This window comes from Urocampus carinirostris, chromosome 4 (genome assembly GCF_059441175.1).
Source record: "Urocampus carinirostris isolate Australia breed hairy pipefish chromosome 4, RoL_Ucar_1.0, whole genome shotgun sequence".
Taxonomy (NCBI): domain Eukaryota; kingdom Metazoa; phylum Chordata; class Actinopteri; order Syngnathiformes; family Syngnathidae; genus Urocampus; species Urocampus carinirostris.
Genome location: NC_142352.1, coordinates 10,459,190 through 10,486,707, shown reverse-complemented (window position 1 = coordinate 10,486,707; position 27,518 = coordinate 10,459,190). Strand labels below are relative to the sequence as shown.

Sequence of the window (27,518 nt, the reverse complement as noted above, 5' to 3'; positions counted from 1 at the left end):
CCGTGGTAGAAAGTGGCCGAAAGAATGCGTTTCAACCATTTTCTCAGCCACATCAAGCTTTCTTATTCCACCTCTTTACACCAACCATATTGAATGGAGGCATGAGATATTAAACAATAAAAATATCAAAGTTCTTAGGGCGCTGGACATAGGATAGACATTGACAGGATAGAATGCTTACACACAAACTAAGAAGAGGAAGCAGATTTTTTTTCTTCCGGATGAATGTTGGGTGACCTCTCACAGCGCCACTCGCCGGTAGTGGCGGGAAGAAGCACTACAGTACTGTCCTGTACCCGGAAAAAGGTGCACACAATACAAAATCTAAGTTACAGCAAAGTGCGGATATTTTTCGACATCCCGAAAAAAATGTTCGTATCTACCATTTTACGTAAGTCGAATTGTCGTAAGTAGGGGATTGTCTGTACCTTTATGGGAGCGAGAGAAACCTCAAAAATCATGCATGCCCTCGAGGACTGGAGTGCCCAGGTCTATTCTAAAACAAGGGTGTCAAACTCATTTTAGCTGAGGGGCCATTTGGGAGAAAACCCATTCTCATAGGGGGCTGGACAAGTACTGTATTTTCCGCACTCTAAGGCGCACCGGATTACAAAGCGCACCCCCAAAAAAGTATTTTCTGATATATTTTTCAGTTAAAAGGTGCAACAGACCACAAGGTGCATCGATTAAAAATTACAGTAAAGTGCCATATTTGCGCAATGATTGATCAGAATTAGGTGGGGGTTGATCGATCCAAATATTGATATTATCGATACTTGTGGTACCAGGATTGGGTCTTATGTTAATTCTTAGAAACTATTTTCAGTCTTTTATCTTTGTTAGGAGTCTGAAATAAGGTACCGTATTTTCCGCACTATAAGGCGCACCGGGTTATAGGGCGCACCCCCAAAAAATAGTTTTTGGTCCTATATCTTCCATACATAAGGCGTACCGGATTATAAGGCGCTACAATGGGAACGTCGACAAAACAGTCGGATAGTTCAGTCAAACTTATTACCCCCTTAACATTCCCAAATATCATTCGGAAGGTTAAAGTCTTAGGATTCAAGAAATGCCAACCATTCCTTAGTTTCTATTTTATTTTCCGCTCGCAACTTTACTGTGTATATGATAATAAACACTTGGAATTGAGTTTAATTTAAAAATAGACTCATCACAGAAAAATCGAGATCAGTCTGAAACAAGATACTGGGAAAATATATAGCCGGAGTAGCTCACCGAAGTTGTTGCGTTCAATAATGATACGTAACCATGGTCTTCTTACAACCGTGAGTGTAGTAAATCCAGGAGAGTAAAATATTTACAAATACAGAATGGTAAAACATGTTTTTTCTATGCCGTATTCAACCAAACTTGCTATTCACATTCATCTTTTTCGGCCAATTTCAGGCTTTGTTTTGCCCCTTTAGCCTATGCGAGCCTGTAAATGATAAAAAGGATCCGCCCCCTTTACCTCCGAATAACTTTAGCCAATAGTGATCGATTCAAATGATGATTGACACATTGGCTGGGAAATGAAACGCCGGCATATGTATCCCAGCATACACCGCGGACCACATCGCCTACGAGGAAAAATCTAGTCGGCGGCTGCTAGCCCATGTTGCGAGACCTTGCGACTTAATATTGATCCATATATAAGGCGCACTGTATTATAAGGCGCATGGTCAGCTTTTGAAAACAATAAAGGCTTTTAGGTGCGCCTTGTAGTGCGGAAAATACGGTAATATTACAAAAAGTTCTTTGGGGGGCCAACACTTTTTACTTACTGTTAAAGAACCAGTGTGTATCATTTGACAACTAGATGTTGCTGTATCATTTAGTGGAACGGAATCCAATTGCTAAAAAGAACAAGGAATAATGCCAACCACGAAGACTCAAAGTGTCCAAAATTCACCATGTTTCTTCTCAGTTTTTTTGCCCAGCCTTTTTGAGGTTTTTGGGTACCCGTAGCAGTAAAATAGCCGACAATGTTGTCAGCTTCATCTTGGTGAGGCTTGTGCTCTGTCAAATAAATGCTAATTTTAAAACCTAGAAGTATTTAAAAAATAATCCAGATTTGTACGACAGTTCATGTAATTTTGCTTATGATTTAAACAGGTATATATTTTTTATTAACAAATGTTTTTTACCACTAGAGGTGCTTAATAATACACACTGTCCCTTTAAAGTTTGCATGGTAATTATTTGATAAAAATTCAAAAATTTTCTAAAGTCTAAAATCTCCGAGCTGTGCTTATCGTAATCATAAATTAACTCAAAGGAAGAGTTGCTCAATTATTTAATGATCATGACATTTCCAAGCAAAAAAAGTATCAGTATCAGATTTGTATCGATTAATACTACCCTGTATTTACTTAGATCGGATCGATGCTAAAATTTCCAGGAACGCCCACTCCTAGTCGGAATATATAACATTGGATGCCAAGAGAATCGAACCCAGATTGCGGCTCAGAATTCCCCGAACCACTAGACCACTAGGGATACAGACAACACATGAAAAGGTATTAGCTCATCATAAAACTACTTTTAGTCTCTGGAACAAGTTGTAGTCATTTTGGGGCCTGGTCGCAAGAATATTAAACCAGTCCGTGGTACAGCCAATTTGCAAACTCCCAAGATTGCAGTGCTCCTGAATTGTTTATTTTTTTCCTCTGGTCAAGGTTATAATGCATTCTGAACTGAATGACAATAAGGGCATTGTTGGAAGTAATTCGGTCGTTCTTAACTGAATGAAGACAAGGGTATTGCGCGAGGTCCTAAAAAATATAATGAACGCATGGCCGCACATATTCAATATGTTTATCACTTACAATTAGTTTGAGCTGAGCAAAAAATTAACAATATTCTCTCTACTATGGCATATCTGGTAAGATGACTAAAAATAGTATGCTAATGAGATAAGACCCGATGCCTTTTCATCTGTCACCCATATCCCTAGTGGTGAAGCGGATTGAATGCAACACTCCTCCTACCGTGATTCGGGTACTTGTACCGCACACCCAATCAAATTGGTCTGTGTGCTTGGCTGGTGTTTTGGGGTGTTTACAGTTTGCTCTGCGGGTTTTCATTAGAAAGTGTCTCAACAGTGAAAAGTCTGTTGCTGTGACACCTTGACTGTATACTGCATTTGAATCTGTGCCTTATATCTATACAGCTGCTATTAGCAGCGTTTCTTCAGCTATGCACACACAAATCTACTTTGAGCTTATGATAATTAGAATTGCAACTGTAGCATTTTATCTCAGAGCCAAATGAAAAGAGCCATATCTGGCTTGCGAGCCTTAGGTTTCTAAAATTACTTAAATTTCAAGGTTGTGTTTTCAGGGATTGAAAACTGCTTTAATTTGGGTGAAGCGCTTGTAGATGCTTAAAATTGTTGCCATGTGCCTTAAGATGTCTGCTTAGAAATGACACAGCCACTGGCCTATGATGGTTTGGACTTTGCCATTGAATTTCTTCTTCCTTCTTGATTAACTGCTGCTGGCATTAGTTTCTACGGCATTGTTCTATGAAGCTTCACCGCCCCCTATTGGTCGCACCCAAATGGACCGGTGCATGCTACACCTAAACAAGGCACTACGAAATGTGTACGGTACTAGTGCAGGGATTAAGTATTACTGTCATTTTCACCCAACACCTATATTTGTAGATATCTGTCTTAAGAAAAATATATATATTTGTGTTTTACGCAAGATCCAACAGTCATATGACTTGATAAATGCACATGCAAGATTAAAATTCGCAAATTAATGGCTAATATATTTGTGGCTCTTAAAAATGCATGACTCAAGTTAGATACTTTCTTTTTATTCGGAAGATTGGCTTTGCAAGTCCCTAAAACTTCTTGAATTTGGCCGTTTTCATCTTGGGGAGGAAGTAGCTCAGGAGCAGGGTTGGGTAGGGTTACTTTAACCGGATTACTTTCAATTACTTTTGGATTACTCCAATACCAAATATGCTAATAAAAGACAAAATAAACTAAATATGAATAAAAAGACTAAATTTTGTGCAGGCTTGGGGAGTAACGGAATACATGGAACGGCAAAAATGATGTTGGCAAGCTGTTTGGATTTATTTTCATTTTGTTTCTGTCGCATTTTATGTCAGTTTTGCCAGAGATCAAAGAGATCAAAGGCAGGAGAGAAAGCTTACCACGTGTTGTGAGTCATCATTTTATTCATATTTAGTTTCTTTTGTCTTTTATTAGCATATTTGGTATTGGAGTAGGGCAGCACGGCGGCGCAGTGGTTAGCCCATGTGCGGCACAGTTCATGTCTTGGGAACCTCCTGCGTGGGTTCAAATCCAGCTCCAGACTTCCTGTGCGGAGTTTGTATGTTCTCCCCGTGCTTGCGTGGGTTTCCTCCGTGCACTCCGGTTTCCTCCTACATTCCAAAAACTTGCATTTCAGGTGAATTGGCCGGTCCAAATTGTCCCTAGGTGTGAATGAGCGAGTGAGTTGTCTGTCCCTGTGTGCCCTGCGATTGGCTGGCAACCAGTTCAGGGTATCCCCTGCCCACTGCCCGATGATTGCTGGGATGGGCTCCAGCACCCCCGCGACCCTACTGAGGATAAGCGGTGTAGCTAATGAGATGAGATGGGAGGTATTGGAGTAATCCATAAGTAATTGAAAGTAATCCAGTTAAAGTAACCCTACCCAACCCTGCTCAGGAGGTAGAGCTGTCGTCTCAGGACCAAAGAGGTTGCAGGTTCAATTCCTGGCTTGAAATAAACTGCCCCTGATAAGCAGTTAAGGGCCTTCTATGGCTTACCTTTACCATTTACCATCTTAATGCGTGAGTCACATAAGTGGAGCCACAAAAACCTATTGTGTCACCATAAGCCAAGATGTGTTTTTGTATATATAATATATATATATATATATAAATATATATACAAAAACACACAAAAATAAATGGTTTGAATGACATGATTTTTCCTGGCTTAAGTTGAGAGAAGGAAGGATTCTGAGGATGAGAAAAGCAAAAACGGCCCAAATCCTTCTTAAATTCAGGCAGCGGCGCTACATACTTCAAATACATATTTATTTTAGGCCCACTGCTCAACTACAGCCCAACAAATCTCTTATAAAACCCTGCGTTCTGTGGTCCAATATTTAGAGATTACTAAAAAGCCCCAAAAGCAAGGACACGTTTGAATGTCGCCTTATTTACGCTCTCTTTTTCATGTATTGCCTGCCTGATTGCAGTCCTACTATATCTTCCAATATCCTCGATTATAGTTCGTAGTATGTATAAGAAACCGGGGTTTGAGAAATCTAATTGCAACTGCTGTCATACATATAGATAAGCTAATTAATGAAATCCCCGAGCGCTCTCTTCTTCTGCTTGAGCGACATCTTGAACCAAACTGTTACTCATTCCTACCAAATAATGACTGAACACACAGCAACGGAGGCTTCAAAATACGCAAACCAGACAAATAATTGCTCGGGGGCAACAGGAGCCGCCAGTGGGCCAACTGATTCGACACAAACTGCATACTTTAGGAGTCCCAAGGTGCAATGACAATAGAGAATCTAAAATACACCCTTCCCCAACATGTTGCACCTTAATCACAGTGCTTCTTGTATCAACAAAGAATTGACTGAAAGTGAAAGAAGAAAGGGAAAAGGGACAAAAGAGTAGAGTGTGATAAGAGTTGTTTGTGGCTGTGCTGCTGTATAAGAGGGGTGATATGAAGATATTAGATTGTGAAAGGCTTTAACCTGATTTCAATCTTAGAGAGTGTTACCATAAATGCATACGTTCCAGGCTTACTTTAGTGTGCTAAAAATGTTAATTGTCTTAAAAGAAAAGACTGGTTGGCTTTTCTTTACAAAGTACTATGGTTTTTATTATTGTAAAGGATTTGAACGGCCATTTTAACTGTCTGAACATGCACAAAAACCATTAAATGTAAAAGTGTAACTACTGAGACATAAAGAATACATGCACAGTGTTCTCGTTTGCCCGCGTCCCTGCGTCCTAGACGCATTATTTTTGCAGGGGACGCATCGTGTCAAATCAACGTGCGTCCCCGGGACGCAACTTTTGGGACACAAAATTGTCATTAGCATTTTTTAACAAAGATTTACCGCACTCCAAAGTTTTTGTCAGGTAGATCCGCCATTGTTGTTTTGGTCTCGAGGTTCTAGTTTTTGTCTGCACGGCGATCTCGAGTTCGAGTTGTGTAGTCCGTCTCTTTTTAGAGAACCGGCTTTTTCGGCTCAACTCATTAAAGAGCCGGCTCTCAAACGGCTCACTGGCTTTGATGCATTATATTACGAATGATTATGTTGTATAAAGAAGTTAAGAAAAAAAGGAAGTATAAAAGGAGAAAATGAAAAAAGACAGGTTTGTGGTGATCCCTTTTAATCAGTATATTACCAACAATAATTTAATGCAGAAAATGAATTAATAATTTGAACAAGAAAATGTATTATTCTACTTAATTATATTTGCATGTATTTTTTCCTTCACCAGTGAACGTCCAAGCGACTTCATTTTTTAACTTTTTTTATAATAAACCTCATTCATGTCGAGCAACTCAGTGTCTCACAACAAAATGTTCATTAACAATATACTGTATATGATATAAGGAAACACATGTACAATATAACATGTTAAACTACATAAATAAACATGTTTAAAAATATATAATTTTGTAAGGGAAAATACGACAGTTTGTAAGTGCATGTAGCACACTAAATTTTGGGGACCCCTAGATCTCTGTTGGGACCCACAGATTTTTGAGCATGCGAGTCCCCGGGACCCATCAATTTTCAGAGGTAAAATGAACACTGCATACAGTGAAGAAAGTATTTGAACACCCTGCTATTTTGCTATTTCTCCCACTTAGAAATCATGGAGGTGTCTGAAATTTTCATTGTCGGTGCATGTCCACTGTGAGAGAGATAAACTAAAAAGAAAAATCCAGAAATGCATGATAAAATGGAGAAATTTCATTTGGCACGCTCGACAAAGTCTCACTGCACACTCCTTGAAAAAAACTGCCTGAGTCCTTATAAGCTAAGGGTTACAAACATGCGGCCCGCAGGCCTGATCGGGGTCCAAGGGTTTTAATCTGGATCGCAAGACAACGCCAAGAAAAGGTGACAATGCCAAGAGAAGCGCAAGAGGAAAGTAACCCTTGCTGTATTTATTTATTTATATCTCTCATCTCTCTCATTAGCTACACTGCTTATCCTCAGTAGGGTCGCGGGGGTGCCCATCCCAGCAATCATCGGGCAGTGGGCAGGGGACACCCTGAACTGGTTGCCAACCAATCGCAGGGCACACAGGGACAGACAACTCGCTCGCTCATTCACACCTAGGGACAATTTAGACCGGCCAATTCACCTGAAATGCATGTTTTTGGAATGTGGGAGGAAACCGGAGTGCCCGGAGGAAACCCGCACAAGCACGAGGAGAACATACAAACTCCGCACAGGAAGTCTGGAGCTGGATTTGAACCCACGCAGGAGGTTCTCAAGACATGAACTGTGCCGCACATGCGCTAACCACTGCGCCGCCGCGCTGCCCCCTTATTTATATCTCTTTTCTCTCAACTGTTTCTGTCTTTCTCTTTCTCTCACTCCTTCCCCCTCTCTCCGCTTCTCTCTCTCACTCTCTCTTGCTACCTCTCTCTTTTTGTTTTTCTCTCTATTTCTTCCTCTTTAATCCACTAGTCCGCCCCCCACAAGATTGTGTTTTCCCCATGTTGCCCCTGAACTAGAATGGGTTTTACACCCCTGATATAGGCAATCTTCAGCCGGCTAATACGATTGCAACTACCGTAAATTCCGGACTATAAGCCACTACTTTTTTCCCGAACGTTCAACCCTGCGGCTTATTCAGTGATGCGGCCAATTTATGTAATTTTTCTAATGGCCGCCAGCGGCGCTCGAGTACAAAAAGGTAAGATTTAGACCAGTGGAATATATGCGCCGAGGAAGACTGCAACTTCTTGGCTTGACTAGCGGCGAGAAATCTTTCACTAAAACTGGCCGCATGCGAAAGGCAACTTTTTCGCAAGTCTGCCAGTGGATCCTGACATCGTGGGGCAGCATCAAAAAATCCACCATCACCAACGGGTTCCGAAAAGCCGGTCGGAGAGGAGGGCACAGAATCAGGAGTGGATGGTAGTGTGGGACGACGTCTATATGACAACGATTCTTTCCGACACTAAGGAAGACGACTTTGATGGCTTCAGTTCTAAGGAGGAAGATGAGGACAGTTTACCGTGATTTTTACAAGTACGGTATGTTTTTGTAACAAACCTGTTTACTGTGTTGAAAGCGTGTTGCTACCTGTCACAGGCACGAGTTGGGATGAAAGTTATATTATTATTATTAAAGCTTTGAAAACTCTCTCGGTGTACCGTCTTTCTTTGTAAATATGTGTAACCATGTATAATATGTATTTGCAACTGTATATTTTTGTAATGTATTTATTTTAGAGACTTATTCTGATATGTTTTGTACGGGCGAATAAAAAAGAAGGGGCGAAAACCACGGGGGCTGACGGGAAGTGGAGTAAACGTGAGACGTGTTTGTGGATGCGGCGGACAATAGTGGATATATATTTTTCCCACCCTTACCTTTGGAAATATACACTTTTTTCTTTGGATTACTTTCAACAGGACCCGGACTCTGCAGGTCTGCATCAAACCTTAAGTACCGGTATCATATTCCGTTCATTTTGCCGGCTGTGAATCTTGGACTGTGTACTTTAATGAAGGACATTCAGTCTCAATCGCGGGACTTAATGTCGGGTTTGGGTTAATTTTGTGTTTGTGTTTCATTTTTTTAATGTGGGCGCATGCGGCTTATATACAGGTGCGCCTTGTGTAAGTACAAAAACGGTTTTCCTCTTAAAATGTGGTGGGTGCGGCTTATAATCAGGTGCGCTCTATAGTCCGGAATTTACGGTACTAAACAGCAATGGAATGATGTTCTGTTGTTTCAACAAGTTGTTTGAAACAAAATTAATCTTAACTCTTCATGATGCATGACTGTTTTTCATGCCCCATGCCAACGCTTACCCCCACCCCCCTTACCGGGGCCCCCAATTATTTATTTCCTGGGGGACCCTCGCTCCACAACTGCATATCAATCTTTTTTATTTATAAGCAGCCCCATAGCAATGCCATCACTTCCTACAATCTTTGAAATGCAGGATATGTAATTAATGGATGACAAATTCCCCCCGTTCAGTGTTCAGCTTCCTGCGGCGGTGGAGTGCGCAAGCGACTCATCAAATGTTTAAACACAAAAGCTGAGAGTGAAGAAGAACTGGATCCCACTCTGTGTGACCACGATGTGCAACCGGCGAGCACACAGGAGTGCAACTTGGATAAGTGTCACAAGGAGGCTTCAGGTGAGAATTGTGTTTTATAAGCCTGCTTTCAGTTGAAATCAAGTATATTTACAGAAGTAAACCTTATTTACTGAATGTCAACTTAATTGTACTGCTATGATAACCAAATATTTGACGCCAAAGGAGGTTGAAGTGCATATTACCTATTTTACAGGTGACACATAAAAGCAGCAGAACCTGCCATGCACATAATTCCATGGTAATATTTTTCTAAATCATACCATATGTTGCATGCTCACTAGTCCTCTTCTCATACTATTTGTGAAGAACTGCGGAATTAGATTTCAAGTGCCAGAATCACATGTGTGATTCCTTGCCAGATGTTTGTAGCTGTTTAAAGCAAAATGTAGATGAGAGCACGAGGGCATCCAAATTCACTATAGATGAGGCTTGTTTGGGTACCACTGATCGTTAATTAAGATCCTCCTTAATTCCGTAAATCATTGATTTTTCCAATAAATCAGACAAACACAGTAATATTTATTAAGAAGTGAAATTATTTTTTTTAGTATTTGCAGAAACAAGGAGCAGTATGCTTTGCAGAACAGCATTCCGAGACAAACACTCTCTACCCACAGTCAAGTGAAAAGTCATGTTTATTTGTATAGCCATTAATCACAAGAAGTCTCAACGGGCTGTACAGATTACATACTATTACAGACTATTATTACACCATCCCCTTATCTAAAGCCTACATGAGGGCAAGGAAAAACTCAAAAATCTAGCATGAGGAAAAGTAAGAAACCTTGAGAAGGGACCACGCATGAGGTAATCCCCCTTCCAGGATGACCAGGCTGCAATGGATGTTGCAATACACAGACATCATCAACATGAAATATAGGTCATTCATAAGCTATAGAATATAGATGTGTATTAAGCCTAGATTTAAACACTTCCACTAAGGTTGCAGAACGAACATCAGGGGGCAGAGCATTCCACAACACCGGGGCTCGAATGGAGAACGCTCTTGAACCTGTGTTTCTCTTCTTGGCTCTTGGGATTACCAGTAGACCAACATTTTCAGAGCGAAGGCTCCGGATCGGAACATAGGGGGAAATTAAATCTGAAAGGTATGCGGGGGCGAGTCCATGCATAATTTTGTATAGTACCAACAGAACTTTAAAATCACATCTTAAACTGACAGGGAGCTAATGTTGGAGTCATGTGATCAGGCAAGATGCTTCGCTGCAGGTTCTTGAGATTACAGAATAGTACATTACATTAATCGAGACCAGAGGTACCAAAATCATGAATTATAATCTCAGCATCAAACTGAGACATTATAGGGCGAATTTTTACCATGTTTTGAAGATGGAAAACAGCTGTTCTCATAATATGCTTAACATGGACTTGGAAGGACACCTCATTATCTCATCTCATTAGCTGCACCGCTTATCCTCAGTAGGGTCGCGGGGGTGCTGGAGCCCATCCCAGCAATCATCTGGCAGTGGGCAGGGGACACCCTGAACTGGTTGCCAGCCAATCGCAGGGCACACAGGGACAGACAACTCGCTCGCTCATTCACTCCTAGGGACAATTTGGACCGGCCAATCCACCTGAAATGCATGTTTTTGGAATGTGGGAGGAGGAAACCCACGCAAGCACGGGGAGAACATACAAACTCTGCACAGGAAGTCCGGTAGCTGGATTTGAACCCACACAGGAGATTCCCAAGACCTTAGAACTGTGCCGCACACGCGCTAACCACTGCGCCGCCGGGCTGCCCCTGGAAGGACTCATTAGGGCCAAATGTAATACCTAAATTTTTGACCGAGTTACACTAGGGGATTTTACATTTGTCAATGTTCAGTGCAGAGTTGAGAACAAGTCACGGTATTTCGATTTAGAGTGGGCTGTCCATGCTTGAAAACCATTAAACCTGATTGAACTGGAGATGCTTTTTCAAACATACTTAGACCAGAATCCAGGTTCTCATTGGAATTCCTAGAGAGTGCTTAGAGCAGAGGTGTCAAATATACAGCACATTGAATGATTTACCCAGAAAAGCGACTCTCTGGGTTTATCCTAACAATATAGATTTTATGAATAAATGCAAACCAAATGCTCCCTACGGCCTGCATAGCGCAGTAAATATGTAAAAGAGAAGACGACAATGGTTCGAGGTGCAGGCCACTTGCTAACCTGAAAGTATAATTGCTAATTCATTATATTTTACAGCTTCAAATGGACATTCTGCGTGCATGTTTTTCTTATTTTGATTGCTGCAAATTAAATGTCTTTCCAATTAAACAAAAACATTAACATATTTGAATATTCATTGAATATTTTGCTGTCCACTTCAATTTGTTTGTCCATTGCATGCAATTGCCTCAGTCCCATTTGTATTACAGGTGGGCAATATTCTATTTTGAGGGCTAATTTTTAATTTTTTACAAAAATGTGTTGAACTAAATCGAAAATTGGACGTATTGGGACAATTACTTCCACAGAACAAGTTTTAAACTGAATTGTGCCACTATGCAAATGTAGATGAATATGCATGACGTTTAACAATATACCCATACAGACTGGAAGCACATTACCTTTACTAACTTGCATTAGCATACACTGCCTTCACTCCACTTGGCCTCCTTTCATATGCATAACCCAATCTTCCAGGTATCACACAATCCAATTTATAATACCATAAAATCCGTACTATAAGCCGCTACTTTTTTCCCAAACGTTCAACCCTGCGGCTTATTTAGTGATGCGGCCAATTTATGCAATTTTTCCAAAGGTAAGATTTAGACCGGTGGAATATATGCGCCGAGGAAGACTGCAACTTCTTAGCTTGTGCACAAATTAAATTAGCTTAGAAATATCCTCACCATGCAAATTGCCAAAAGAAAGGCACATGACGCAGCTTTCAAGCTAAGAGCAAACGAGCAGTCCGATAAAGAAGGAAACAGAGCTACTGCACGTAAACTTCACTTTGCGAGCGTGTTATAAGCGTGTTTTTGAGTAAGGGAGCGTGGGATGACGTCTAACTGACACAGTCCCTTTTTCATACTGGGGAAGATGACTTTGATGATGTCAGTTATAAGGAGGAAGATGAGGACGGTTTACCGTGATTACTACAAGTATGGTATGGTTTTTTTTTTTAACAGAGCCGTTTACCGTAGCGTTTTACTACCCTTCACAGGCATGGTTTGGGATGAAAGTTATAATATTATTAAAGCTTAGAAAACCTCTCTTGGTGTACCGTCGTTCTTTGTAAATATGTGTAACCCAGTGAAATATGTATTTGCAACTGTATATTTTTGTAAAGTTTTTATTTTAGAGACTTATTCTGATATGTTTTCCACGGGCGAATCAAAAAGAAGGAGCGGGGCAAACACGGGCTGACGGGAAGTGGAGTAAAGGTGAGACGTGTTTGTGGACACAGCGGACAATAGTGGATATATATTTTTCCCACCCTTACCTTTGGAAATATACACTTTTTTCTTTGGATTACTTTCAACGGGCACCCGGACTCTGCGGGTCTGCATCAAATCTCAAGTACCGGTATCATTTTCTGTCCATTTTGCCGGCTGTGGTTTTTGGAATATGTACTTTATATACAGTTACAATCGCTGAACTCAAAGTTAAAATTGTGATCGTTTTAAATGTTTTAATGTGTGCGCATGTAGCTTATATACGTAGCACCTTGTGTAAGTACAAAAGCGGTTATCCTCTTAAAATGTGGTGGGTGTGGCTTATAAGCAGGTGCGCTCTATAGTCCGGAATTTACGGTAGTAATAATAATTGTATCCATTTAGTTAAAGGTACATTGTGTAATATTTGACCACTAGATAGCACTGTATTGTCTAATGTAAACATAAACATTGCCAAGTCGGCACTTGGCAGCAGCAAAATGCCAGACAGACAAGGCGGTGATTAATAGGTAGGGCAGGGGTCAGGAATCCTTGGCTCGCTAACCATATATGGCTTTTTCTATGAATACATATGGGCCAAGATGAAATCAAAGCTCACACAGCTCGCTACCCTCTCTCTGGCACGCGCCCACAGCGCTGTAAGGAAATACTGGACAGCCGTTTCCTTTGCAGTATTTTGTGACATTTTATGAAAACTGCTTGTACCTTGCTCAGCGGGAGTTTAAAGTGGTATAATTGTTGATATGGGACACAGGGTGTCACGACCAGAACGGAATCAGGACCCAAATGCGTATCGTTAACCACAAGTTTATTGAACAGGAAGGGCAGAGCCCGAGATCCAGTGCTCGCTGGACTCGGAAAGCAAGCCGCTCACACGATCAGATCGTGTTCCAAATACGGAAATGGATTTTCCGGAGCGGGAGATGGTGGTGTCGAGGACGGAAAAACAGGTCGATAGCCAGGCCAGGAGAACAAAAACGCGGTCGGGAGCAAAAACGGGTCGTAAGCCGGGACGCGAGAGCAAACGTAGTCGGGGTCAAAAAACAGGTCTGGAGACAAACGTGGAGATCAGGAACAGACGGGTGGAAAAACTAGTGCAAATAGCGGGACCGACAGGAGTCAGAGTCAAAGTGATTGCCTTGTAAAAACAGAGGTTCGTTGACGAACTGAAAACAGGCAAGTGAAAGGACGGGGCTTAAAAAAGGACAGGGAACCTATCAGGTAGCCCGCAGCAGTTGGCGCCAACAAGCAGGCACAGGTGATACTAATCAGTCATCATGACACAGGGTCTATCATCTTATATCACACAGTGAAATAAAATGTGCCGAACAATTACCTTTTGTATGGAGACTGGGCTTGGCGGTTTTGTTAAATGTTTTCTTATAAAATATGGAGTGGCTCTCTCAAAAAAAAAAGGATCAGAATATTTTGCTAGTATCGCTCTTTGGGTGAAAAAGTTTCCAAACCCTTGAAGTGTGTAAAAGAAATACAAATTTATCAACCTTTGGATATTTATCAAAATTGACATTGGTATTGCTGGACTATTGTGTGCTCTCCCTGCTGAGTTTGATTGAGTGAGTGGGTTCGAGTGACACACCTTCGACCCTCATCTCATCTCATTAGCCATACCGCTTATCCTCATTGGAGTCGCAGGGGGGCTGGAGCCTATCCCAGCCATCCCCGGGCAGTGGGCAGGGGACACCCTGAACTGGTTGCCAGCCAATTGCAGGGCACACAGGGACAGACAACTCATTCGCTCATTCACACCTAGGGACAATTTGGACCGGACAATTCACCTGAAATGCATGTTTTTGGAATGTGGGAGGAAACCGGAGTGCCCGGAGGAAACCCACGCAAGCACGGGGAGAACATACAAACTCCGCACAGGAAGTCAGGAGCTGGATTTGAACCCACAACAGGTTCCCATGACATGAACTGTGCCGCACAAGCGCTAACCACTGCGCCGCCGTGCTGCCTTCGACCCTATGCTTTCTTAATAGCATGAAATCCCTTCTATATCAGGGTTGGGTTGGCTTACTTAAACTTGATTACTTTCAATTACTTTTGGATTACTCCAATACCAAATATGCTAATAAGACAAAAGAAACTAAATATGAATAAAATGACCAAATTTTGTGCAGGCTTGGGGAGTAACGGAATACATGGAACGGCAAAAATAATGTTGGCAAGCTGTTTGGATTTATTTTCATTTTGTTTCTGTCCCACTTTATGTTCGTTTTTCCGAAGATCAAAGAGATCAAAGCTAGGAGAGAAAGCTTATCACGTGTTGTGAGTCATAATTGTATTCATATTTAGTTTATTTTGTCTTTTATTAGCATATTTTGGTATTGGAGTAATCCAAAAGTAATTGAAAGTAATCAAGTTAAAGTCATCCTACCCAACCCTGTTGTGTATACAGTATGTATGACCCTGTAAATAAAATTCTTGGTTGCCACTCGAACGCACGAGTGTTTTGATTCCTCCTGTATGTCAATTCAATGTTTTAGCCCACGCATAGCCGCCGATTGTCAAGAAGTTGAGGGCCCAGCATGCTACCGCTGCAAGAGTCAAGGTGTCTCACTAACAGAAAGACACGAAGCAAAGTTCATGGGCCATCTCCGAGTGCAGAAGCTCTCAAAAACCCAATACAATACAATCTGCCCTTACACCGAATTGACAACTCTGCTAAAGACAAGCAGCAAAACAGTGACTGATTCTGTTTTTTGAGCGGAACAAGCCATACCTGCGCTAAGAGAAGCAGATGTGTTTTTGAGTGATAGCCTACTCGTTGCCATGGAGTTGAAAGCCCTGCCTGAAACATTCAAACCCTCGGTCATTTCTTTCACGTAAAGCGATGAGACCATGACATTTTCTGAATTCATAGTGAAGCTCAGAGGTGATGAAGAAACTGAGAAAACGCAGGCCACTGCGTGCGCAACCCCGGTCCGACCTCGGTGCGAGATGCGAGGGAGTCCAAAGCACAGCGATCAGATGATGTCTGCTACAGTGACTGTATACAGGGACACCTTAGAAAGTTTTGCTGATGCAAGATGTGGTTCGATCACTGCAAGGACGCGAAACATCAGAGATCCATCTGCAGAAGGAAACCCGCCCAGTTGAAAGAAACTACGCGTTTACCGTCTGAGAGAAAAGATGTGCAGGTATAGCTCACCAATAAAGGTTTCACAGTCAGCTGATGAAAGGATTTTCATCTCATTGCATTCACTACTGTCCAGTGAATCTAACCGTGTAAAGTATTTACCGTAAATTCCGGACTATAAGCCGCTACTTTTTTCCCTGACTTTCAATCCTGCAGCTTATTCAGTGATGCGGCCAATTTATGTAATTTTTCTAACGGCCGCCAGCGGCGCTCAAGTGTTGCTACCATTAACTGCCCTGTAAAAGCTATATTAGTATTATTAAAGCTTTGAAAAATCTCTCGGTGTACCGTCTTTCTCTGTAAATATGTGTAACCCATGTATAATATGTATCTGCAACCGTGTATTTTTGTAATGTATTTATTTGTATTTATTTTAGACACTTATTCTGATTTGTTTTGCACGGGTGTACGAAAAATGGGAGCGGAACAAACGACGGGTGCCGAGTTTAAGTGGGACCGGTAAAGGTGAGGGACAGACAAGGAAAGAAGGGGGTAAAAAGTTGATTTAAAAAAAAGGAGTTGCGTGAGTAAATGTGTTCATCTGATATATTTTTCCCACCCTTACCTTTGAAAATACACACTTTTTTCCTTGGATTACTTTCAACGAGACCCGGACTCTGCAGGTCCGGATCAAACCTTAAGTACCGGTATTATTTTCTGTTCATTTTGCCGGCTGTGATTTTTGGACTGTGGACTTTATTGATGGAACATTTAGTTTCAATCGCGGGACTTGAAGTCGGGTTTGGGTTAATTTTGTGTTTGTGTTACATGTTTAAATGTGGGCGCATGCGGCTTGTATACAGGTGCGGCTTGTGTATGTACAAAATTGGTTTTCCTCTTAAAATGTGGTGGGTGCGGCTTATAAGCGGGTGAGCTCTATAGTCCGGAATTTGCGGTACTCAAAAACACACGATAATGCCGATAGTTCAAGCGGAATTTGCCTAAACGCATTTCTACGTCGTAAGACGTTCCCTGTTGTATTCCTTCTGTTTTGCCCCGTAATTTCCTTTTACTGGTAAACAAACTTGTAAAATAATTACTAATATGGCCCGAGACTCTGACCTTTTGATTGACACCACTCTCGACGAATTGCAGGTTTTTTTTCCAGTCTACTGTCTGCAAGTAGTACTTGTGGTGTCTAGATGGTAAGGCGCCCGCTTTGAGACTGGGAGGTCGGGGTCCGCGCCCCGGCCGAGTCATTTCTAAGACTTAAAAAGTGGTCGGCGGCGCCCTCTGTTGGCTGCGGCTGCATCGGCCCGCTAAAACGGGTCAGGTGCAATCGACATTTCGTTCTGTGTACATTGGTACACAGAATGACAATACAAGGAAATTATTATTATTATTATTATTATTATTATTTCAGGTGGGGACAAAACTTCAGAGTGTTACCTTTCAAAAGAGTACAAAACTGTCCAGGTTCTCCAATGTTTCAACAACAGAATTTAATTTACTCGGACACACCTTGGATTGGGCAGCACGGCGGCGCAGTGGTTAGCGCGTGTGCGGCACAGTTCTGAGTTGATGAGATCGAACCTCCTGTGTGGAGTTTGCATGTTCTCCCAGTGCTTGCGTGCAATCAGCGGATAATAGCGGATATATATTTTTCCCACCCTTCACTTTGGAAATATACATTTTGGTTCCTTGGATTACTCTCAACGGGACCCGGACTTTACAAGTCTGCATCATACGTTAATTACGGGTATCATTTTTTATCCACGATGCCGATTGTGGTTCTAAGATTGACTACTATTTATTTAGTTACAATCGTGGAACTTACAGCCTGGTCTGGGTTAAACTTGTGATTGTGTCACAAGTCTGCGGCTTGTGCAAGTACAAAAGTGGCAAATCACTTAAAAAATGGTGGGTGCGGCTTACAATCAGGTGCGCTCTATAGTCTGGATTTTACTGTACTAACTTTTAAAGGACACCACAAACAACTCATGCCACCTATAAAGAAGAAATTTTACATCCAATAAAGAGAATGATTTTCAAACTCTAACCAATATATAATAAAGGAGAAAAACAATCATACTGAATTTAAAGCAAAGAAATGACTATAGTTAATGAAATAGAAGCATTTATTGGGTTTCATATGTTTTGACAATCCCCCATTTTCGATTTCATTAAGTTTTTTTACAGTGTCACTGCAAAAACCAGCATCAGTAATCATCACTATAAAATCCTTGCTTTGAGTTTATATTTCCTTTTTACAAAACACCTTTCTTCTATTACATTTAGGTTTGGTTCAAATACCAATTCTATTCACTCTGTTAATTTAATGGAATGTAAGAGAAAACGTGAACAGGGTTGCAAGTGGAAAAATGTTCCATTTTCCATGCGGTTGTGCCATTATCGTCTCTGCAGGGGGGTTAATTTCTCAAGAAGCAAAGAAATGATGGGCAGAATCTCTCGTTCTAATGAAAATGACGAGTTTGTGAAACACATAGACGATACATATGGCACAGGAGCATCTGACAATGGGCTTCTTTTTCCCAGAAGTGCCTTAGTGGCATGTGCTCCCATAATAAAGGAGTGCCATCTTGGAATTGTAGCAAGGACGTGCTAGCAAACGTTGATTCGTTTGCCTGACAATGCTTACCTTTTCACTGTCAGTCACGGCAACAAAGACAAACGCTCTCCATTGTCATTCACTTCTGTTCTGTCGCTTAAATTTCATTTTCCATGCTGTGTAATTTGACTCTGCATGCTCCGGGAATTAGAATCGCCTTTATTCACATTGAATACCAATTTAGTGAGCATTGTTTGCAACGAGATTTGTCACTGCACCCCAGGATAAACACATAAGAAAGACTAAAGAAAATGAAGATAAAAAGAACTCCAGAATAAATAGATAGATAGATAGATACTTTATTCATCCCCGTAGGGAAATTCACACTTCCAGCAGTCTACCCCGTTGTTTATTAACAGATGAACATGATGCCCTAGGGGTGCTTGTAGCGGAGTGGATGACGTCACGCCAGTCCAAAAGTTCGACATCCCTGCGGCAGATGGAAAACTTTTCTTTGTGAAAATCCAGGGATACACCACCTCGTGTTAGCAAGTCCGTCTCCTCTCCGATTCCCCCCGGCTTTCGTGTCTCTGTTTAGCGGCGTTGAAGCCGGGTAGCTCCGGGTGGCTACACGTTAGCGTCCGGAATGCTAAACGTGAGCCACGTTTCCGCAAAACACAGCAACTGCGCTCCCTGTGCGCTTCGATGTTTTCCACCAGCACTCGATGATCTTATTTGGTCGTGAGTTCGCATTTACCATGATTACGGATGGTACCGAAGACTTATAACGCCGCTAGCCACTTCGCTAGCTCCGGCTCTTCTTCCACGATAGGCCCCTTCATCACGCCGGCACGAGAATTCTTCAGGGCAAGGAGTTGAAATTCCTTAAGCGATATAATTAACAAGGCAGTGCTTGGAATCTTTCCAAAGTCAAAATGAGCGTAATAAAAATAGTGTAGCCTAACAGTTGTGCAATGAACAGGAGTAAAACAATATTTAGAAGTAACAAAATTCCCACATAAGTCAAGATATAATATTTACATTTTTCAATGCAACTGGCCAGTTATATATTTTTCAGTCTTGTGTGCTTGTTTAGGGTGGTGATGGCCCTGGGGAAGAAACATTCTCTGAGCCTATTAGTTCTTGTTTTAAGGAACCTGTTGTGTCTACCAGAGTGCAATAAGTCAATGAGGTGTTGGTTAGAGTGATAGTTCTTTATAAGGTTGTAGGCTCGTTTGCTATATTACAAGCTCCAAGACTGGGCAGAGAGCAGCTGATGATTTTCCAGGCTGTGTTGATTACACTCTTTCTCATGTTCCCATGTTTGAATAATTAATTATCTCTGTAGCAAGGGAGTAGGTTTGGCTTTAGTACTGGTGGGGACTGATTCATAACATAACCCCCAATTTCCAGACACAACTGCCACAAATAATATACCGTATATACTCAAATATAAGCCTACATCGCATATGACCAAATTACATTAAAATAGTATATACCTAAAGAAATAGAAGAAAAGTTGTAAGGCGACCTTTGGAGGCACATTACAAACGAACACTTATTGGATGCTGTCACGAGACCGGACCAGAACGGAGGCAGGAAGGATGAACTCATTCGCGTTAACGATCCGTACTTTTATTTAGCAAAATAAAAGTTGTCCAAAACTCCGGGACAAAACAAAACAAAAACAGGCTTACACTCAGAATGGGCAAGTACAGGTTTCCTCTGAATCAAACAAAACAGAACAGAGCAAAACAGAACAGACTAATGCTGAACAGAAAATGCAATGAACCAGCACCCGCAATACCCACAACCCACCCTTAAGAAGCACACACGCAAATTAGCTGATCTACTACAGCCGGTGTTTCTGGGCCTCAAACCGATGGAAGACCTCCATTTTTGGGTACTGTTCATGTTTTTATCCACTGTCCACATTTTTGGCCTCTGGTGAAAATTCCAGTGATGAATCTGTTTTCCATTGTCTGACATTGTTTTCATCTTCACCTTTCTACATTAGATTAGATCTGCAACCTCAGTGGGACTGTTTAAATCTAGGCTTGAAACACACCTATATACTATAGCTTATGTATGATGTATATTTCATTTCGATGATGTTTGTGTTTTGCAACATCAATTGCGGTCTAATTATCCTGGAAGGGGGATTACCTCATGTTCGGTCCCTTCTCAAGGGTTCTTTATTTTCCTAAGGCTGAGGTTTTTAGTTTTTCCTTGTCCTCATGTTGGTTTTTAATCAAGGGATGGTAGTTTGTAATAGTCTGTGGTCTGTGCAACCCTTTGGGACTTCTTCTGATTAAGGGCCACACAAAAAAACATCACTTGACTTGACTTGACTTTCATGCTGCTTCCAGGTTGCTTGTTTCTCCTTTCAGCTTGAATTCAGCAGTACTATACTGACACATTTCTTTTCCAGGCAGGGTGTACAGTAATCTTTTGTTTTTCACGTACAGTGGAACCTCGGTTCTCGACCATAATCCGTTCCAGAACCCTGTTCGAAAAGCGATTTGTTCGAACACAGAAATCATTTTTCCCATTACAAATAATGTAAATCGTTTTAATCCGTTCCAACACCCTGAATGTTTTTTTTGTTTACCTTTAAGACACAAATAACATAAATGTAACCCAGGCCAATCGTACGAAAGATTACGCTAACATGAACGTGTAAAAATAAAAAAAGGATAAAGAAAAGAAAAGAATTATGAATAGGATTTTTTACTTTTGTGGTTGTCAGCAGAAGGCGCAGATGGACGGTGAGAGGGATGGAGGAGGAAGGAAAATTATTGTTTGGAAGGAAAGTCCCCTTCCATAAAAACTTCGGGGAGCTCTTCTGTCTGAGGGGTGCTCACACGTTCAAATCTCTTTGCTACGGATGACTCGGCTACAGGATATTCTTTTCTCTTAAAATATCTACCCAATGACACTTGCTTCTACCTTCTTTTTAGCACTTTTCGAAAGTGGTTCATGACAGTGTCCTTAAAGTCATGATGACTCTGGTGGCTGCAGCTTCATCGGTGTGGTGAAATTCTGTAACTCGGCCCATTTGCTACACATTTGTTTAATCTCGGACGTCCCCTAGTGTATTGGAGGTGCATTTGCACCTGAGAAAATTAAAAGGAGTAAAAAAATGTGATGCGAAACATCCACCCCGGCGTTGAACTCCGATTTTTGTTCGAACAACGAAGCAAGAATTTCTCGAATTTTTTTCTTCGGACTCCGATTTAAAAACCGAGGTTCCACTGTATGTTGCATTCCCAAAACTAAAGTAGTCAAACCCCCCAAAGTATTTATTAGATATCAGTAACATAAAACATGTATGACTGTCACAAAACAACAACTAAAGATCTACAAATACAATCGTCATTATTGGAGAGCTTTTCCTTTCAGTGTGGAAAGCGATGTAGAGAGGTTGCACACTGGCATCAGGAATCCTCTGATTGAGCCAGGTTCCGGTGATGATTCAAATACTGGAGTCACGAATATAATGCTTTCCCTCGAGTTGTAGCTCCCGGTTATCCGTTTCATGGGTTACCCGATTGGTTTGGTGACTGAGATCGTGTGAAAAGTTCTTGCCATTGCACCCTGAGCACGCTCGATTTCGGGAAGCTGAGTGCTTGTTAATAGTTGGATGGAAGACCGCTGGGAATACTAGATGCTGTAAATTAGTCATTGCGTTAACACTGGCTGCACCAACCCCTCGATACAGGTTTCCCTAAGGCAGGGGTGCCAAACTCATTTTAACTCGGGGGCCACGCGATAGAACAAAAATACTCTCGGGGGCCGGACTAGTAGATTAGAGGGAAAGAAAAAGAGAGAGAAAGAAATAAGAGAAAGAGAGGAGGAGAGAAAGAGAGAGGGTGGGACAAAGAGAGAAAGGGAGAAAGAAAGAGAGAGAGAGAGAGAGAGAGAGAAAGAATGTGTGAAACAAAAGATATAAAAACAAACAGTAAGAGAGGGGGATAGAAAGAAAGAGATAGAAAGAAAACCAAAGAGAAATAGAAAGAGGAAGACAGAAGGGCAGACAGAAGGGTAAAAGTAAGAGAGAAAGGGAAATGAAAGACAGAGTGAAAGAGAGAAAAAAGGAAAAAAGGAAGAGAGATCAAAAGAAAGTAAACAGATATAGTAAGAGACAAAGAAGAACAAAGAAATAGAAAAAGAAGGACAGAGAGAGTGAGAAATACAAGTATAGCATTTGTCAGAGGCGCCTTGCTTTGGCCACATCAAGTGGACATTTTTCAACCTGCAGCTCGTTTTTCTCTTGCGCTTCTATGACCTGATCCAGCCCGCGGGCCGCCTGTTTGACACCACTGCTGTAAACCTTGCATAATAGAACACAACAAACCGAAACATAAAATATTGCCTTGTTTTATAAAAACATATCTTAAAGGAGGACAGATTTTTCTGACTTCGTTAGACTTTTTAAAGACGTTTGAATGCTTTTTAAAATCTAAATTAAGACCAAATCAACAAAAAAAATAAACACAATTGAATCAATCAAAACACCACATGAATTTGAGGCAATTTCAAACCAATGTTCATACTATTTTAAGGCCTTAATTTCAGATGCATGAATTTAATGCCTTTTAAGACTTTTTAAGGATCTACGGCAGGGGTGTCCAACTCATTTTAACTCGGGGGGCCACACAATAGAACAAACATTCTGTCAGGGGCCAGACTAGTAGATTAAAGAGAAAGAAAAAGAGATAAAGAAATAAAAGAAAGATGGAGGGAAAAGGAGAGGGCGGGACAAAAAAGAAAAAGAGAGAGAGGGAGAGTGCGTGAGAAACAAAAGATAAAAAGTCGTGAGAGAGGGGGAAAAGAAAGGGAGAGGAAGAAAGAAATCCAAAGAGAAATAGAAAGACAGAAGGAGAGAAAAAAGAAACGAAAGTGCAAAGGGTAGGAAGAGAGAAAGAGAAAAGAGAGAAAGGGAAAAAAGGAAGTTAGGGCAAGTGGGAGAAAAGGGGTGGAAGAGAGAGAGGGAGAGAGAGAGAAATAAATACAAGTACAGTGTCTTTGTGAGAGGCACCTGGCTTTGGCAACATCTAGTTGACATATTTCAACCTGCAGCTTGTTTTTCTCTTGCGCTTCTCTGAGTGTTGTCTCGCGGGCCAGATTCAATCCCTTAGCGGGCCTGATCTGGCCCGCGGGCCGCCTGTTTGACACCTGTGCCTTAAGGAGACCAAATAAATAACTAAGTTCATTCATAGTTCATGCATCAGTTCAGTCTTCTTGTTATTTTGCAAGCAAAGTGCCCTTAAAGCATTTGTGCTTAGGGCACTCAAACGGCTAGCAACGGCCCTGGTTACACCACCCTTGAAATTCAACCAGGTTGCAGTACTGTACTGCAGTGTTCTCGTTTGCCTGCGTCCTAGAAGCATCATTTTTGCTAGGGACGCATTGTGTCAAATCAACGTGCGTCCCCAGGACGCAACTTTTTTGACACCAAATTGTCATTATTACCCGATTACTTTTTTTTTTTTTTAAAACAAAGATTTACCACACTCCAAACTTGCCATCAGGCAGATCGGCCATTGTTGTTTTGGTCTCGCGCCGATCTCGGCAAACGAGATCTCGTTGCTTCAAGATGACGTCATTGTTGGTATTAGGTGCAAATCAACAGAAAATTGGTAATTTCTTCAGTGTCGGTAATAAGTCGAAACATAATACAGAAAGTGGTAACAACGACAATAATTCCAGCACGAAACAACGGCGGAGAAATTCTTCAGAAGACCGCGAAGGCAAGGAAAACACATGTTTTGATGCGAATGATTTGATGAAAGATAAACAAAAGAATACGCCTAGCAAAAAAAGGACTTTTCTGCCAAAATGGACTCAATTATATTCCTGGATATGCTATGAGGAGGATGATAATGGAGGCTACATGTTCTGTGATGCGTGCACCCAGCGTGACAAAAAAAACTGGATTGCATAAATCATTTCACAATACGAACTTTCATAAAAGCACATTGGATCGGCACAATGACGATAAAAACCACAAATTAGCTATGGAAATTCCGTTGCTGCAATTGGACCTTGAGAAGGCATTACAACTGTGGCGGGACGGCAAACCACGAAGAATATAGGAACTGAAAAATCTGAAGCGATTAAAACTGCATGAATATATAGACTAATATTTCAGCAATATTATTTTGCATAATGTACAATATTTTTGTGAACTGAAAAATCTGAAGTGATAACTGCTTTCTATTACCAATTAAGTGTGATGATTAAAACTGAATGAATATATAGATTTATATATTTATTTATATATTTATCGCTGATTTGCAATTTCAATCTCGATAACACTACATTTTGGGGACCCATAGAGCTCTGTTGGGACCAATGTTCCCTGTAATTTTCCACGAGTCTGAGCGTTCACACAAAGTCGGTGAGCAACGCTTGAAACAACAGTGAGCAACAGCAATCCCAAGTGTGGCAACTAAGTCATTATTAAACATGTCCAAAACTTGACATCAACTTACATTTTGCTGAGTTTCCGGCAATGCAAAATTATTTTTCACTTTTGTATGAATTGACTCATGTAGGATTGCAAAGCTTGTACGGCCTACAAACGTCATTCGTTTTTACAACAATACTTTCACAAGATTTCCATTTCTTTTTTTCGTGGTATCTTTTGTCGCATAATACTAACATTTTGGGGGGCTTATTTAGTCGGTTGCACGATACACAACTGTATTGAATCACATTTTTTTGTGGAAGTACAATGTTGGCAACATGATTGACTTGGTATAATTGGAAATTATTTGAATGCAACACAAACTTTTTCTTCTTTTTCCCTGTATTTTTTTAAAAAAAATTAATTCCTTTAAAAAAAATCTCATTGTGTTTAATTTTTCCTAGCTGTTACTTTTTTCTTTTTGATCTCTATTTACTTTTTTTCCTTTGTTTGTTTCTTGTCTTTTTTTCTGGCTTTTTTTTCTGAATTTTTCCTTCTTTTTTCTCTTCCTTTTGTTTCTTTTTTTTTCTCAGCTTTTCACTCCTTTTTCATTTTGGTATTTTTTTTCTTTTTTTGTTCTATCCCCCCCTTCCTTTAAGTCATTTTGTGCATAATTTTACACAATATTTGGTCATATAGAGATGAAAGAAGCAAAAACAACCTAAAGAGCCGTTTAGAACCCAAAAGAGCCGGTTTCTTTTTGTGAGCCGAGCCGAATGAAATGAAATGATGATCTGCATTTTTATATAGCGCTTTTCAAGTCAATGACTTCCCAAAGCGCTTTATACAATGTGCTCCACATTTCCCAATAGCGGCCTTGCAGCCATGTAAGGCGCTAACCTGCTTATTGGGGGTATTAGAGGTTCAGTGTCTTACCCAAGGACACTTCGACATGTAACACGGACGAGCCGGGATTCGAACTGGGATCCCTTGATCCCAAGACGAGCGCTCTACCTCCTGAGCTACTGCCGAAGAAGCCGGTTCTCGAAAAACTCTACTGACTTTACTCAACTTCGTTCTACTTTGTTCTTTTCTTTTTTTCTGGCTTTTTTCTAAATTTTTCCTTCTTTTTTCTCTTCCTTTTGTTTCTTTCTTTCTCAGCTTTTTACTACTTTTTCATTTTGGTATTTTTTTCTTTTTTGTTCTATTTCCCTCCCTTCCTTTAAGTCAGTTTGTGCACACTTTTACATAATATTTGGTCGTGTAGGGATAAAAGAAGCCAAAACAACTTGAAGAGCCGTTTGGGACCCGAAGGAGCCGGTTCCTTTTAGTGAGCCGAGCCGAAGAAGCCGGTTCTCGAAAAACTCTACTGACTTTACTCTACTTCGTTCTACTTCGACATTTTACCTATATGCACTGTAACTTTGACTTAATTTGCTTCTTAATTAGCAATTTCGAGTCCTGAAATGAACACTGGTACTGGTTGCACAAATAACATAACGTTTGAAAACAACAGCAACTATAGCGATGTTTAAAATACTTGACCCTCTCAGTAATTGCATCGCATCACATCTCACCTCAAAACAGCCGTGAAAGATGCTTCACATCGCATCTTGTTGATCACCGGTCTATATCGGGCCACTCAAAGCTCCAGGGATGATTATGGACAATGCGGGTCAAACACAGCCAATAAGGAAAGAGGCATACACAGGAAATTAGACATATTTAGCTGCAGCTGATGTCTTTGCACCCTTCTAATGCAATCACGTTTTTATTACAGCGAATACACAGCCGGCTCTCCGTGTCCGACCATATTTAACGCTCCACGGTTGCTTGGTTCTGAGGCTCTTTGTTTTGTATTGGATTTTCTCTTAGGATTCAAAAATCAATGACGGTCACACCCTGAAGCGGACCAAGCATTGTAGTAGCGTGCTGTAAATCAGAAATCAGGCGTTGCAATTTCATGGATTTTCCTTTCAGAGAAGGAAGACTATGCTAGGAATTCAACAGATAGGATACTTATTTCCTTGCGAGTTAGCGTTTGTGTTATTGATGACCTATATTACGACCAGGGTTGGGTAGGGTTACTTTAACTGGATTACTTGCAATGACTTTTGGATTACTCCAATACCAAATATGCTAATAAAAGACAAAAGAAACTAAATATGAATAAAATGACTAAATTTTGTGCAGGCTTGGGGAGTAACAGAATACATGGAACGGCAAAAATGATGTTGGCAAGCTGTTTGGATTTATTTTCATTTTGTTTCTGTCGCATTTTACGTTAGTTTTGCCGGAGATCAAAAAGATCAAAGCCAGGAGAGAAAGCTAACCACGTGTTGTGAGTCATCATTTTATTCATATTTAGTTTCTTTTGGCTTTTAATAGCATATTTGGTATTGGAGTACTGTATTTTCCGCACTATAGGGCGCACCGGGTTATAGGGCGCACCCCCAAAAAATAGTTTTTGGTCCTATATCTTCCATAGATAAAGGGGCATTGGATTATAAGGCGCTACAATGGGAACGTCGACAAAACAGTCAGATGATTCAGGCAAACTGATTACCCCCTTAACATTCCCAAAGCTTGCAAAGAAGCAAATACGTGTCGCAGACACGTGCGGATGCGGTGTCCGTACGATGTCACTCAAATGCATCATTT

At 40.9% G+C, this 27,518-nt stretch overlaps 1 protein-coding gene across 3 annotated transcripts in view; it reads left to right on the top strand.

Annotated features, from left to right (window-relative positions):
- The window catches only part of adamts7 (ADAM metallopeptidase with thrombospondin type 1 motif 7), a 223,794-nt gene that overhangs the window by 155,326 nt on the left and 40,950 nt on the right, over window positions 1–27,518 (top strand). For 2 of the 3 annotated variants that reach the window (XM_088333622.1, XM_088333621.1), the window contains exons 23-24: window positions 9,237–9,399; window positions 9,554–9,598. In XM_088333622.1, coding sequence (XP_088189748.1) covers window positions 9,237–9,399; window positions 9,554–9,564 — 174 coding nt within the window. In that variant the 3' untranslated portion in view covers window positions 9,565–9,598. The remainder of the gene's footprint in view (window positions 1–9,236; window positions 9,400–9,553; window positions 9,599–27,518) is intronic. The other variant, XM_088333620.1, reaches the window with a different exon arrangement.